This window comes from Hyaena hyaena, unplaced genomic scaffold (genome assembly GCF_003009895.1).
Source record: "Hyaena hyaena isolate Hyena2069 unplaced genomic scaffold, ASM300989v1 scaffold_504, whole genome shotgun sequence".
In the NCBI taxonomy this organism is placed as follows: Eukaryota; Metazoa; Chordata; class Mammalia; order Carnivora; family Hyaenidae; genus Hyaena; species Hyaena hyaena.
In genome coordinates, this window is record NW_024081137.1 from 77,069 (window position 1) to 93,705 (window position 16,637).

The 16,637-nt window shown below is 37.5% G+C and overlaps 1 protein-coding gene across 4 annotated transcripts in view; it reads left to right on the top strand.

The window, feature by feature from the left end:
* The window catches only part of NTNG1 (netrin G1), a 318,789-nt gene that overhangs the window by 5,565 nt on the left and 296,587 nt on the right, over positions 1–16,637 (top strand). For all 4 annotated transcript variants that reach the window (XM_039254980.1, XM_039254976.1, XM_039254978.1 and 1 more), the window contains exon 2: positions 1,740–2,497. In XM_039254980.1, the coding sequence (XP_039110911.1) occupies positions 2,252–2,497 (246 nt within the window). In that variant the 5' untranslated portion in view covers positions 1,740–2,251. The remainder of the gene's footprint in view (positions 1–1,739; positions 2,498–16,637) is intronic.

The following is a 16,637-nucleotide window of genomic DNA, read 5'->3' on the forward strand; positions in this document are numbered from 1 at the left end:
TCTTGTGATAACAAAGTAGTACACACGGTTGAAAATGCATCTAGAAAATGTGCGTGCGTATTATTTTAACACCTTTTCAGATTATGAATTGTTGGATGTTTCTGAAAACATCAACTTAAAATTACCACCAAATCTGAAAAAGCAAAAGGCTGTACTAGCCACAACACATGCTTCTCTGTGATTTTTTTTCCTTTTTAGCTTAAGATATCAAAATGTGCCTAACACAGTATCGTATATAGTCTTTATGTTACAAGGAAGAGGCAGATTCAAATCAGCAGTTTATACATGTTTAGACAGACTGCTAATTATTGCTTCATAAGAACCCAAATATTCAACACTTTTCCTAATAGAAAATATCACAGATTGCAGCTGGATGATAACATTTTATGAATTGAATATAATGAAAATTGCACTTGCATCCATAAAGCAATTATTATAAATTACTTTGCTATGGAAACACTATTCAACCATCCATTGGCATTTCATAGCCTCTGTGGCTTAGTTCATTTTAAGATGGTGCGTTATTTGAATATATTGAATTCCTTTTATAAGATTGTTGAAGATAGTGAACTTCCCAGTTTAAACCGCTTAATGTGAATTAAAGGGTCTCTAATGGTATTTACTAAACTGTGGCCTTTTTTAGTTGTTTAAAAAATAGTTAATTATTGGGGCTATGACAAGATGAGCCAGCTAATTACACAAATACCCCTTTTTTACACCTGGATTCCCAATGTTATTATTTGTTTAGATTTGGAAGATAGTCTCTAAACAGAAAAGTTGCCAGTTAAAGTCACCAGTGACAAGTACTCATAGTTGTGTAGGCTGCATTATCAGTTAACCAAAAGTACTTTTAAACAGTAATTTTTATTTTCTCTTAGAATTAGTGCCACATTATTCTGCTTCATGGCCTGTTAACTCACCCTCAGCTATTTTTATATGTGCATTTTAAATTGTGCGTTTTACTACAGAGCTTTTAGTTTTAAAGCAGCGTATAATATTCGCCTTTGGGACAAATTCTCTTCTGTTACAGAAAGTAAGTGGAAATGCAGATGTAATGGCTATAAAAAGATGTAAGAAAATAGAAAATTCTTATGAAAGGAAAATTTGCTCCTTTGGTTTTATTTTTGAGTATTTTTTTCCAGAGTGCCAAGTTGTCTTTATCACTAACTGCGACTAAACAAAAGAGGCTAAATTCTTCCATACAATGAGCAAATCCAGAGGGACAGCCTTGTGCCAACAATGCCTGTTTTCACTCGAGCTCACAAAAGCTAAGAAATGTACAAGGAATTTAGAGATTTTTTAGGGTCTCTTTGCCAATAGACAAAAGGCATACAAGTAGTTGTCACTTCTTTGTCATTGTTATAAAAGCATTCATTTCCCCCCATTGTTCTCCTGGAAGATTTTCTAGCACTGCAATCCACGAGAAATGTTTAAATCTAGCTGCTTGCTCTCAGTTTTGTCAAGATGGAAATATAATTTTTGAAGCGACAACCTGTAACTCACCTGGAACATGCACATCTGTCTTTGTTATGGAAGAGTTAAATCCTTCATATCAAAATCCTCCCCAACATGAATGATTCCTGGGGTTTGCTCATTCTAGCAAAGCAGCGGAGGAAAGGTTATCCATATTACGCCAATTTGCTTTAGATTGCATCAACCCTCCCAAATGTCAACATATCAAACATTTTGTAATGCATCGATTCTGGGGCAATAACTTTTACTCTTATTGTTTCTTAAAGGGTGTTGGTGCCGGAAGGAAAGGATGATTGATGAGAAGCAGACACCGGGCTCTAGACTCTCATCCTTTTGCTTCAGATACTGATATCAGTGCACCTGAGCGTCCCTCGTGAGCCACGAGCACTGAGGACCACCCAGGGTTATTGGATGTACAACAGGAGAGCCATCGCATCGCTAGATCAGCCTCTGCTCCTGGACATCTTTTACAAAAACCAAACTAGATGCGAGTCTGATAGACCTGTTCTAGGGCAACGAAAAAGCGGCACGTTGCTGGCGACGCCTAACGTACCAGTATGTTAGGCTGCCACCCGAGTCCTCGATATACCTGAACGCGCACAATATCAACCCTTCACTTTGAGATTTGGAATCTACACTGAGATTTCATCTTCCTCTTCTTCTTTTTTTAATATACAGACCTACCTACATATACACGTCTATGTGTATGTGAAAGGGACATAGATCACAGATAAGCAAACCCTGCTTTGTTACCACAAAGATTGCCAAGAATTTAGAGATGTATTTGTCAAGATTTCTGTCAATTCATGCCCTTTGGGTTACCGTGTCCTCAGTGATGCAGCCCTACCCTTTGGTATGGGGACATTATGATGTGTGTAAGACTCAGATTTACACAGAAGAAGGGAAAGTTTGGGATTACATGGCCTGTCAGCCGGAATCCACGGACATGACCAAATACCTGAAAGTAAAACTGGATCCTCCGGACATTACCTGTGGAGACCCTCCGGAAACATTCTGTGCAATGGTGAGGCAACCCTTTTGAATAGAATGTTTCATATTAAGTGGAGGCATGTCATAGACGTGTACAAATGTGGTGAGTGTGAAGACTCAACGCATGCAATGAGCTGAATCTGCGGGGGGCAGATTGGCGCTAACAGGCTAGCTTCCTTCTTGGTACAGGACCCGGAATCACAATTCGCAGGGTGATTCAGGCACTGGAACGTGCCGTCTGCCTTCCTGCAAACCGAGGCTTCCATTGAGACAGGCGTACCGTATATAAACAATAAAAGAAAGAGTTCAGATTGGAGTCTGGGAATATGATTAGGCCACATGTATTCTAGTAAAGGGTAAAATCCATTGGTAAACCTACTTTACAGATGCAAAAGTCTCTTTGCATGCCTGTATAGGTCCACCCCTGAGGTTCATTGTTCAAGGCTAGATTCGAGTTCATGGTTTTCCCCATCAGGAAGCTGATGTGATGTGGAAGTCCGTGGTTGGGAGATCAGTGAGAAGAGAAGCAAAGGAGAGAGGAGCTCATGCCTCCAAAAAAGTCTTGTTTGTCAACTCATGCTGGCCCTTGTTTTCAAGGGTCGTGGTTTTCTAGGCGTATTTTAAATCTGAGTGTTGGAATGTTGAAAACATATTTCCTGAAAAGTAGTGACCTCAGCATACAAATTCAGATACCATCCTTTTGAGAAGCAGAGTTAAAGAGTTCATTGTTTTTGTGGTGTACATAAGTCTTTTCTGGGGTGAAAAGTTAAATGCTATGTGAAAGGATAACTTTGGAGGGGCACAGTGGGTTTTCACTAAGGACATGGTTGAAAGTCTTCCTAAAGGTATTAGTAAAGAGTTTGGTGATTAACATGATGTAAATCAAGGTGCTAAAGAGTCCAGATAGTGTGTTCCTTTGGTTTGTCTTTTTTAAAAATTATTATTATAGGTGGTCTTTATTTAGTACAGGAACTGGGATCCCATTTTTCTCCACATAACAGATATAATCATATGGCAGATTTTAATAGTATTCTTATCTGACTTTATTATCTTGAACCTGGCCTGGCATTTTCAGGATAGTGAAACTATTAATCAAAGTAGCATCTGTTCACAGTCCCCAGTGAGTTAAATTAGCATAAGATCATCTTAGACCTAGCACGGTGCAAAGGGTTTTGTAACAGGAAACAATTTTGAGCAATAAAGAGTGTTTTTACCTAAAAGCTAACGGCGTGCCATTTTTCAGAAGTGCCTTTGGGGACTGGTTTGAATTATAGTCTAAACCTGATTCTGTGGAGAGTGAGAAAAAGAGCTTGGCTATTAGGTGTCACTATGACTAAAGTGCCCTGAAAGACTAAATATTTCAAAGAGAGACCCGTCTCTCTGGGAAACAGGTATGTGCTTTGCACAGGGGGAAAAAAAAAGCTACATTTTAGAAATCAGGGACTTCCAGAAGAGTAGTTCATTCAAACACATTAGCAAAACTATAATAAATCTGTCAAAGAGCAGGGACATTTGTTGGCTTTATGTAAGGTCTTTGATAATCTCTCATAAAAGGTCAAATTTAAGATCTCATTGCAAATTTGGAGTGAAATTGCTGTGCAGGTGATAGGTTGTGCTCTCCTCACAGCGGAGAATGAGTTCTGGGCCAACCCTTCATATTATGAAGCACACTCTAGCTCTATATATTGGTTTGCATGACACTTGTAGCAATATGCCTCTTCTGGAATTGTTTAATAATTTACAGATTGAAGTAAAAGAGCAGACATCCTTCTTCAGAGTGCCGTTTCCACTTGCATAGGTCCTGTAGAGTGTGTTCAACCTGCAATTTAAATGTGCAGCTTTGCTGATCTCAGCCCCCGGCAAGAGAAGGCTAGTCCAGCACTGTTCCTGTCCTTGTGGGGAAGAGTTTATTCACTCGGTGTCTTCAGTGTGCCTCTCTTTCTGATCACGAGTGGGAAAGGGCACATTACTGAACTTCTCATGCTTGCCTTTCATGCGGACGTGGTGTAAGGTCTTTAAACAAGTCCATTCCCTACCAGTTCCCTAGCTATGTGATGTTAGAGACCAAAAGAGAAAAAAGAATCAAAGTGGTATCCCTCACCTTTCTCAAGTGCAGTAATATGTATACTTTGTATGTTTATCCCCAAATCCACAAGGCCGTCTTTTCAAAGGCTACATCTGAGTATGATGTGGATATTTGGAACCTTGGTACATTTAAGTTTGTCATGGGGCAGAAGTGTTTTCCAAGGGAGAGTGTAAGATTTGTGCGATGTTGCCTATCAGTGCCTAATTTTGACTCCTTAATATGCCTATGATTGGCATAACAGATTTAATAACCTATCCTTTAAGCACATACTTTGGGACCATTTGTATGCATATTATATGCCAAGTCAACGATAATGGCCTAATACAACAACACTTCCTCTCCATAGTTTTGGATTTTCCATAAAACTCTTCAGTGTAAGGGTTCCTGACACCAGGCTGTAAAGCTGTCTCAGGATGCTGTCATATCAGACCTGTTTAGGTGCACCCTAGCCCAAGGTCTAATGGGAATCCATAAAGTCATTTGTGTTATGCCTTTCACATTCTTTCCTCCTTGACACACATCCTTTCCTGCTCCCTCAGAGTCGTTATGGCCCATTACATCAGGGCTGCTGCCACATATGCACAATCACTACTTAGCCCTTATATGTAAATGTTTGCTGCAAAATGGTTTCAGAAATCACCTGCTCAGTTAGTGACACCCTTATTAGCTGTGAGTATAACAGTTCTGAGCACTAAGGGCACATTTGGTGAGCAATTCCCATAGCTGATTTGTATGAAGTTGAAGTTCATTGGCAATGCATTAAGAGTCACTCTTGCTGCTTTTTGCACTTGCTCCCTCGTTCTGTGGCAGTGACTATCCAGGAATGCAGCACACAGTTTATGGTGAAATTTTAGGAAAAAAGGGCCACGTGATTCTGTTTAACAATAGATCTCAGCTTACTAACCTGGATGACCTATTCAATAACTCTTTAATATACAGTGGTCTTAAATTGTTGCATATAAGTGCTACCAGCATTTGTGAACATTGATTTTTATGGGAGAACCCTGCCATTTCTATTTATGAGAGTAAAATAGGGGAAACGTATACACGCATACACACATCTGTATGAATTGTGTATATTGAGACCAGTATCTATGAACTGTGTATATTGAGACCATACATCTTCTTTTTAATTTAATGTATTATTTTTAAGTTGTTGGTGGCCCAAGAAACATCTCTGCTAAGGAAGAAGAATGAAGGGGAGAAGAGGATTAGGCTTTTTGTTTTTTCGGCTGGGATAATACATTAGTTTAGATCGTGTCCTTCTTCCAGCCACCTAAAAGCTTCACGTAGCACAGCTTTGTCAGAAAACACAGATCACCCAGTGACGACAATTTGTTTCAATTTGCATAAAGAGCAAATAGGATGATCTGAACCCGTGTGTAGAGCTGAAGTGACAACACAAAGCTATGACTTGTTCTTTGTGTTTAGACAAACTTAGCTGTCATATCTGCGCGTAACACCCCAGTGGCTTAAAAATGGCAAAATTATCTGCAATTATCTCCAGCCTGCAGCTAATTTTCTGGATAAGTTAAATAGAAGCCTTGAAAGGAAGCCTACAGACGGAAGAAATCATGTGCGTTTGTACAATTGACGGCGCAGCAGTGCTGATGACTGTGGAAATGGGAGCCCTCGAGAGCTGCTGTGGATTTCAGAGCCAATCAAAACTAAATTAGGAAACAAAGATTATTAAAAAGACTTCTGTGCATGTAATTGTGGCATAATATTATGAGGTGGACATTAAGTGTTTCCCTTGGAGACCCTCGGCATCATGAATGCAGTGTGCCTTTAATTACAAGTAGACTCATATTCCTTAAAAAAAATGGAGAAAATAAAGTACTCTGAGGTGTAGTTAGCAATACCCTCATCATGTTTACTGAAATAATTAAAAGAAAGGGTATAATTTTTCTAAATAAAATGTCAGAATTTGAAATGAAAATGGATTTTCTTTAGGAAACTTTCTAATGTGTGCCCGTGCCCTTGATAGGCGTTTATTCAAGTACCATAACAGGCCTATTAACGATCGTTCCATATTGTGCTATTTCCAGATAGACTCCTATGAAGAAAAAAAAAAACAACAACTTTAATTATCGTAAGCATTGTGGATAGAACATATTTCATTTTGTTCAAATGGAATTTAGGAAAGTAGGAGAAAGCCTTTGGGTTTTCTGATTTTAAAGGAACCTGGCGGGTGAGTGAGGGGTAATGCATAGTTGCAGGGCGATTCATAACTTAAATTTCGAATTTGACATCAGCACAGGTTGCCATCTGGTGGCTATCAGGTGGCCTCTGAGAAATTAATTTGATAAACTGAGTTACATTTTCAGTGACAAGGCATTAATATCAATTTTCCAAAAACTGGAAATGACATTGACTTATATAATAATCAAATAATCTTAAAATAACTCTGTTCACATGAAACATAATTCAATAAATGAATGAAGTTTTAATAACAGTGACATCTTTCATTTGAACTGATTTATCCCTTAATTATCCCAGAATGGAATAAAAAAATCAGTTCCTTCATTATTAACACTTCATTGTTATTTAGTTCATTATTTAGACTCGTTTCCTAGAAAAGTTTAATTCACGTTTGCAATGAATTCAGTTTTATGGAGATCAATCTTTTTGATCTATCACTGTATCAAGTATTTCCTTGTTGAGGAGCCTACGATAGCTCCTTATTATCTGCTGCATCAAGTCTAAGGTACTGTAGCTGGTTTTTAAATCTGGTTGTGTTCAACCTTATTTCCCATTCGCACTAGGACCTTGTGCATGGCACCTTCTGGGGACTTAGGGCTGGTGATCTGATTGGTGGAGGGCTACCGCATTTGGACTGAAGCTCAGTGGGGTGGCATTGAACAGAATATTATGGGGAGGGGTCTTGGGAGGGAGCTGGTAAGGATTATAGTGGGGCTAACGAAACTTAAAGCATGTCGTGTCACTAAATGTTCTGATAGTGTTCTCTATGTGTGCAAGTGCCTCTGTCTGTTGGGCTGATGCCTCACAAGTAGTATTCCAGACTGCTGAATGTAGAGTGAAGTGAGCAGAGTCCTACAGCACGTGCAAAACTGAGAGGTGGTGGTGGGAATCAAAGTCACATAACATGTGTTCCCTGCCTCCAAAGGAAATCAAGAAGAGTTCTACGAAAACTGAATAAAAAAGTAGTGTGTACTCACAGACTGGGGGAGCTGAGAAGCAAAGCCAGCATTCAGATTTAAAGGTGAAACGTTATTTTGCTGCATATCCAAGGGCCATGTGGAGAGTACTATCTGGTAGCCAAGTGCCTGATGCTAAATACTGTCTGAAAAAGATAGAAAAAGGCTGGGTGGGGCAGATGCAAGCACAGTGTTTTACAGCCTTGTGGCCTGGTTAATGGTAGCTTGGCTCCTTATATCTGGCAGAATGGAAAAGGAGCAAAAAAATCACAAAACCTGATGAGTTAGACCTATAAATATAAGTCATATATACATATTATATGCATACACATATGTGTATATATATGTGATATACATAATATTAAATGTAGGTATGTATTTTTCTGAACTTAGTTGATGTGGAGTGTGCTAAGATAAGCCTGGCTCATCTACCTAGAGCTCCAATTTTACACAAAGATTAGGAGAAGCATTTAACTGAATGCACAAATGCAAGAGGTTTTTTTTTTTATATTTTTTTATATTTTTTTATTATTTTTTATTATTTTTTATTTTTTTATATATTTTTTTAATTTTTTTAATTTTTTTAATTTTATTTTTTTAATTTTTTAATTTTTTTTTTTTATTTTTTTTATTTATTTATTTTTTAACAAATGCAAGAGTTTTAAAGGTGAAACATGGGAAGATAATAACTGGCTTGTAGTGGATCACTCTGAAGTCCGTCCTCAGTCCTGCAAGGAGTAATCTTACCTGCTCTCTGTGGAGGGGAATATCACTTGAAAAGTGTGAGAAGTGATCTCCTAAAAATACCATAGCCCTTCCAGATTGTTTTAGGATGTCTCAGGCATGTTCTCCAGACTTTGGGGAGGTGGGCTTGCTCTCCGAGCTTTGGGACTGGACATGGGTCCGAGGCTGGCACCTTGATCCTCTGACTTTGAGGACTAGCATCATCATACAGGAAGTCCCTCATCTCCTGTGTTTTCTCTGCTAGGGTAAGCAGAGGGCATTCCTCTTGCTTGGAATGGTCTGTTCTCCTCACGTCTGTTGATTCCACCCATCCTTCGAGGTCTATGTGAAGTTTCTCTATATGTACTTGCCACTTTCAGCGCATATCATTTTCTTGACGGTGTATATGTTAGCCCTGCCTATATACTGCACTAGATGGTACCATTTAGCACTTATTACATCTTACTGATTAATACCCCCCCCACACACATTTGTTTCATGTGTTTACTGTGTCCTGACTCTAACTGGATCACCACTCTTTAAATGAGGTGATATGAAGCCTACCGTACTTTCCGATGCCCCCTAGGGACTCAACAGAAACTGTACATTTTACTGCTTTTCTACTGCATAGCTTTCACCATATTCCTAGGGAACAAATAAATAATAACATGTTTTTAATTAATTAGTTGATCAGTTGATTGAATGTAGTATTTGATTTTCCAGAATGTTTTCTATTTCTTGGGAACTTTTATCATGAGTGTTTTCTTTCCTCTATAAATTAAGAAACAACAGAAAGAATTTGGCTACTGCACTTGGGCAGCTTATGATGTTGTTCTCAGGAGAGATGGGAGAGGCAAAATCTACTCAGAGTTCCAACAATGAAAGTGTATATGAGGGATTTTTAAATCCCATTTATCATTGAATCTTTGAAATGTATTTTTCCAAATAGAAAATTTGGAAAAAAAATAGAAGAGCTTCACATGCAACACTGACGTCATTTTGTCATATTTCTTACAAGTCTCTCTCTCTAAGTATAATATATATTTTGTTTTACAAAATGGGAATCATATCACACACATTTTTTCCTCTTTTTTTTTCACTTACTGCTATACTAGCAGCATTTACTTGTATCATTATATGTTCTTAGGAAATATGATTTTGATGTCTATATCTATAAATATTCAATTATGTGGATATGCAATATTTTATTTAATTACCCTCTCACCTTGACAGCTTAATTTTCTTTTTCTTTTTTTTTCCTATTGGTTATATGCAGTGATGAACATATATCTGTGTAGTCTTTTTCATTGAACATATCCTTCTTCTCCAGCGTTCAAAACCTCCCATGTTAAACGCACATGTTAAAAAAATTTTTTTAAGTGTTTATTTATTTATTTATTTATTTTTTAAATATTTTTATTTATTTCTAGGAGAGAGAGAGAGAGACAGCGCGAGCAGGGGAGGGTCAGAGAGAGAGGGAGTCACAGACTCTGAAACAGGCTCCAGGCTCTGAGCTGGCAGTCAGCACAGAGCCCGACGCGGGGCTCGAACCCACAAACCGCGAGATCATAACCTAAGCGAAAGTCGGACTCCCACCCGACTAAGCCACCCAGGCGCCCCAAATGTTTATTTATTTTTGAGACAGAGAGAGACAGAGGAGGATCAGGGGAGGAGCAGAGAGAGCGGGAGACATGGAATCTGAAGCAGGCTCCAGGCTCCGAGCTGTCAGCACAGAGCCCGAAGTGGCATGAGCTGTGAGATCATGTCCTGAACAGAAATCAGACGCTTAGCCAACTGAGCCACCCAGGAATCCACACATGTTTTTAGATTGTTGAACTCCTTATATTGTATTTGGCTGAGGCTAAAGAAGAGGACTATGTTCCTGTGTTCTCAAGAGTAGAATCATCATTGAATGAAATAGACATTCTGTATGTCAGTCAGGGGGACTGAAATCAGCATGTGTGACTCAGGCAAGCCCCTTTCTGGTTCTTGCTTTCCTTTGTGTGGCCTTGAGAGAGCTTCTAGACACAGGAGAAAGACAGCTTCTGTCCACACAGTAGAGAGCAAAGTCAGGGGACCTCTTTGGGAGCGAGAAGCTAAAGATGAGCAAATTACACCTTATAAACGGTACTTGCAGCTTTAAAACTTGCTTTAAATGGATCCACAGTGAGAAATACATTTTATGTTACAACTCATTAAACATACGCGCTCCCACATACACCACCAAAACAAAAGCTTCACAAAAAAAGTGCTTACCCTTCCTAAGTGCTATGCCCTCTGATACTTTTCTCTTCCCTCCTAGTTTATTTTCATCTTTAACAAATAACGGGAAATTATATTTTGATTGCGATCCACAGATTATAGATAAGATTGTTCTTGAAACTTTGAATAAGTGGGAAAATTCTGTGCACATCATTGTACAGATGATTGTTTTAAATTCAACATTATGTGTTTGCGATTTACTGCTATGTAGTATTCTACCATATGGATATTTCTTTCATCAGTCTTCTATTTCTAGACATTTAGTTTGCTTGGATTTTACACTTTAAGGCTCTTGACTGGAGTCAAATTGTCCTCCAGAAAGGTGATTACTTTACACTGTTTTAAAGCATTTTACAATGTGGTAGGCGTGAGATTCTCAATACTAGAAATTCTTAAGTATTCTTCTAACATGGGGCCTTAGCCCCATGAAGTGAAAGTGAAGTGAAAATAATGCACTTTACCAAAAATAATAATGATTAAATTATCCTTATTGCCACCATCTTTTCTGCTGAGATAACTTCTATGATTTTGCATTGATAAATGGAGATATTGGAAGGTGAAATTACATTTAATTTTGTAAAGATGTATTTTTTGCTTGTTGATTAGATTGATTTATTTTAATGTTTCTTGGCCAGAGGCGCCTGGGTAGATCAGTTGGTTGGGCATTTGACTTCGACTCAGGTCATGATCTTGCAGTTCGTGAGTTTGAGTCCCGTGTCGGGCTCTGTGCTGACAGCTCAGAGCCTGGGGCCTGCTTGGAATTCTGTGACTTCCTCTCTCTCTGCCCCTCCCCCGTTCATGCTCTGTCTCACTCCCTCTCTCAAAAATAAATAAAATTTTAAAAATCTTTTTAATGTTTCTTGCCCATTTAAATTTTCTTCTTCCTAATTCTAGTCGTTTTTGCACTGTTTGCCTTTTTCCCTCTATTTGTTGAAGCTCAGCAATTAAAAATATATACATTTGGGCCTTTTAAACAGACACCATTTTTTGTCAATTGGTTAGGTTAAAATTGCGAGTGTCCTTTCTTCCAGAAGAACAGGTCTTGTTTCAGGGACTTTTGCACACCCTTCATTTTGTGCAAATTTTATGTATTTCTTGCAGGAGATTTTGGTGGCATGGAGCCATCATCTCAAAGCTGAGAAAAATTCATTTGTGTGCCCCCTCATATCTTTTGTTCCTAATGTAAGAACTTGGAGAAGTTGTCATTTACCCTAAGCAAAGCACCCCTTTTCATTTTTCATCGGTCCTTCAGAAACAGTTGCATGCTGAAACATATTAATTGTATAAAGTGGCTGGTGTGAAAATCTGCTGTAGTTTTATTTCACCATACCAATGGGCAGACTAGTTTTTCATGTGCCATTTTTAGATTTCAGAATTTCTTTTCTTACAAAAAGGGGAAAGTGCTGAAAGTTGTTTCACACGCATAATATTGGAAAAGAACTTACTGAGATTGGCAAGTTGTAAGTTTCTTCTCATCTTTTTGGGAATAGATAGATTCACATAGTATCAGTTCCATGAAAATTAAAGATGCGAGCTAAGGAAAGAGCCAGAATTGGTTTTCATTCTTTGACCTACTTTGAAACTGACTTCTAAAATATTAAATGAAGAATTGAGCTGGCTATTACTTTGGTACAAAGAAATAGCTCTTTTTGTCCCAGAGGGTTGATGTCCATTGAGAGGTCTAGCAGCTTACATTATAATCAGATCTTGTCTGAACAAAAATTTTTCACCATACATTCCATGTATACTTTTTGTTTCTTTCCTGTTGCTCTCTTTCCTTCTTCGAAACGATAAAGCAAAGAAATCAAATACACTTCCAAGCAACTCTCTCACAAGGGAGAGGATAATTCAACATAAATGGTGAACCCAAGATGGAAGAAGAGGATGTGTGCATGATAAAGAAAGTGAGCTGGTAGGCGATCTGAGGTTGGCTGTGATGCCTGGACCACTCTGTAAGGATTTTGATTTCAAAGATTGGAAGACTAATCGTATACGTGGTGTTAGGGAGTGTTCTCATCAGTGTGTCTGCTGTCTGACTTAGAATAGTGTTCTATTTAGCCATCACTGGAGGCAGTGCTTTAAAAGTGCCTAGCACAGTGTAAAGCATGTAGTAGTACTTAATGCATGCTTGTTAAATGGAACTTGTGCTATATTTTTACAAATAATATTTGTAGTTGATATTTATCAAGAACTTCCATGGTGCCATGCACTGTACTAACTAAACATTAGCCTTTGTTGGTTCATGTAATCTTCAATCCCCTCATTATCCTTATTTAACAGGGGGAGTAATTGAGGCATGAGGTTAAATAACTTTTCCAACTAAGTAGTGGGAACAAGATATAAACCCAGACAGTATGACATGGATGCCCTACTCATAAACCATACTATAAACGCCTCCCTAATTTTATTTGTAGTATGTGGGATAAAACCATCACAAAAACCTTTTTAAAAATCACATTTATGATTTGGACTATGAGCACAATACTATGGTTTTGTTATTTAAAATGCCTTTTATCTGAAATAACCTCAGAAAATTGGATTCTGTAAACAGAGTGTGTGGAATGTTGGCAATACACATTATGTGATGAGTGTCTTCATTCAGGGATAAGAGAACTAATCAACAGTGTTTGTTTCCATTCCTGCTTTCTTTTCCATTAACGTGTTCATATAAATGGAAATAAGCTGTTAGAAATCATACAGAGCGGAGTACATTTGTGTTCACCATCTAAAACCAGAATAATAAGTCAGCAACTGTTGGCTAGTTAACAAAATCATATTCTTGTGGGGGAGGTGTTGAGAAAAGTAGTTAGCATGATGCTTTAGATTTTTTTTTAACAGTATCAATAACAACTGTTATATAGCCAACTGCCTCCATGCTGTCTTCTCTCGGATGTCTAGTAGGCATTTTAAACTTAACACATTTATTATAGAACTCTTGATTTCTTCTCCCCAAATGGATCTTGCCTGTAGTCTTTCCCACATCTATAAACGGCAGTTTATATTTATCTAGTTGCTCAAGACGAAAAATCTAGGAATCCTCCTTACCTCCTGTATGTCCCTCACAACACGTATCAACAAGTCCTGTTAGCTAATCTTCAAAATGTATCCCAAATCAGATTGCTTTTTGTCTTCTGTACTGCTAACAACCGGGTCCCAGACAGCTTTATACCTAGACTAGACTTCTGCAGGATTCCCGACCTGGTCTCCCTGATTCCCATTCTTGCCCTGTTACCAAATTCACACAGGTTTTATAATATTATAATATAGCACACAATATACGTATTATAATATATAAAAGTTATAGGATATAAATATAATATACAATTATAAAATATATAGCATAGATATAGATAATGTAATTATATAATATACATAGATATACATAGTTTTAAGATACATAATATACATAGTCTTAAGAATCAGAATCAGTCAGGTCCTCTCTTTGTTCAAGTTCCTCCTCAATTATTTTGTCCCACTGAGGATTATATCTACACTCTTTTGTTTTTAATACATTTTTTTAATGTTTATTTATTTTTGAGAGAGAGAGATAGAATGTGAGTGGGGGAGGGGCAGAGAGAGAGAGGGAGACATAGAATCCGAAGCAGGCTCCAGGCTCCAAGCTGTCAGCACAGAGGCCTGTGGGGGGTCAAACCCACGAACCATGAGATCATGACCTGAGCCAAAGACTGACTGAACCACCTAGGCGCCCCCTATATCTAGAGTCTTACTACTACTGAAAGGTACTATATCCTCTGGTCTTTGAACATCTCTCTAAAGTCCATTCTGATCACTCCCACCTTACTCACACCACTCTGCCTGCAACTTCTTGGTGTTCCACATAAAACTAAGTTTATTTTTCGCCTCGTTGTTTTGACCCACATTCTCAAAATCTTCCCATACCTCCCTCCCACCTTTTATTCAAGACTCTGCTTCTTGAATATCTTCTCAAAGAAGCTTATATGACCACCTTATTTAAATAGCATCTCTTGGGGCTCCTGGGTGGCTCCATTGGTTAAGTGTCAGACTCTTAACTTTAGCTCAGGTGATGACCTTGTGTTTTGTGAGTTCGAGCCCTCCCATCAATGTCTGCGCTGATAGTGTGGAGCCTGCTTGGGATTTTCTGTCTCCTCTCTGTCTCCCCCTCCCCTGCTTGTGCTCTCTCTCTCTCTCAAAAGTAAATAAAATTAAGAAAAAATAAATAGCATTTCTTTCACACCCTTTATCCATTCCTTGAGCCTGCTTATTTTTTCTTCATTGAATTTATTATAGGGAAGATATTCAAACTATTTAACAACTGGGACAGATCAACACAAACCAATCAGGAAAGATATCAGTGACTATACCTTACTGAGTACCGCCTGATTGAACATTAATTCTAATGACCGGACATTTATTATGTTACACACTGCTCATTTATTTCTGTCTCTTCTCCTCCACAGTATAAACTCCAGGGGGCAGAAACTTTGTCTTATGCCCATAGGAGGGCTCAATAAATACTTGTTGAATGAATAGATGAGCTGCCAAAACAGAGATATGTTAACTTGATGATAGAATTCATATTAAAGACTATTGCCCTAATATATACATGGTCTTTAAAGTATTTAATGGCTATGTTGGATGTCTTTACTCTTGAAGGTATCATAATCATTTTCTTAGTTTTTTAAAATTAGAAGTACATAAACAATATAGCATATATATGTACAACCACCACTTAAAATGAACAATGATGATGTTACATTGTTTTTGTTAGGATTTAAAAATATAAATATTACTGAATGAGTTGAAAGCATCTTCTCTCCATCCTCTGATCCGTTCCTTGCCTTACATTTCCAGAGAGAACCAGGATTATAAATTTGGTGTTATTTCCTTCTAGTTCATGTTTGTATATATATATTTTTTTATATGAAGCTTATATGCTCATAAACAGCTTACAGTTTTGACTTTGGGCTTTTTAATGTTACCATCCTGAAAATACTATTCTGTAACTTGCTTTTTCATTCAGCGTTATTTTTGTAACCTACCTGTTTGATCTATATGATATAGTTCTGTCATATTAAAATGATATATATCCATATCCATATCTATCTATCTATCTATCTATCTATCTATCTATCTCACCAGATAAATATATTCTTCAGCTGTGGGAATTTAGCAAGTGTTTTTTTTAGTTTTAGCTTTAGTTTTTTGCAATTATAAGCCACTCTACAAGAACCGCTTTTGTACTTAGACCTTGGTGCATATGAGCAAGAGTTGTTTCATTTTGTTTTGTTTATCTCAAGGTCTACATCCAGAAACCGATCTGAGGTCTGTAAAGGCTGGACATTTTCATCAAATATAGTTGCACCACTTTGCATTCCTACCAACAGATTATAAGGGTTCTTCTACATCTTGCTTTATGTTGTTTACTGATATGTTTCCTCTTGTTATATAATGAAAGATATTTAAGAAATCTTGTTTCTTTTATTGCTTTAGTTATCAGGGCACTCATAGTTGGATTTTATGATGTATCTTAGCAATCATAATTAATAGGATTTTTGATAAAACTATATGTACCATGGCTTTTATTCTTTCATCTTTGTTTTAATTATTTAATAGTAAATCACTTGGAAGTTGTATGAACGTCGCTAATGAATATTCATAATGGTGAATCAACAGGAGGAAGCATGAAATTTGGAGAAATAAATATTGAGCTAAACTATAAAGAACCTTCTTTGACTAGATCTTTTTACAGAGAGCAATGAATATTAAGAGTAACACCTTGCATCAGGCCACCTGAATTGAAAGGTATACTCTGATCTGTACAACTAATACAAAATTCACAGCTTAAAAAATTATTTATATAAAGTAATCTTTTTTCCAAAATCATGGTTTTCATTATTAGAGTATAACAATAGCCGATAGTGCTTTTAAACTGGAAGTCTCCTTGCTTACTTTGCAAGATGATA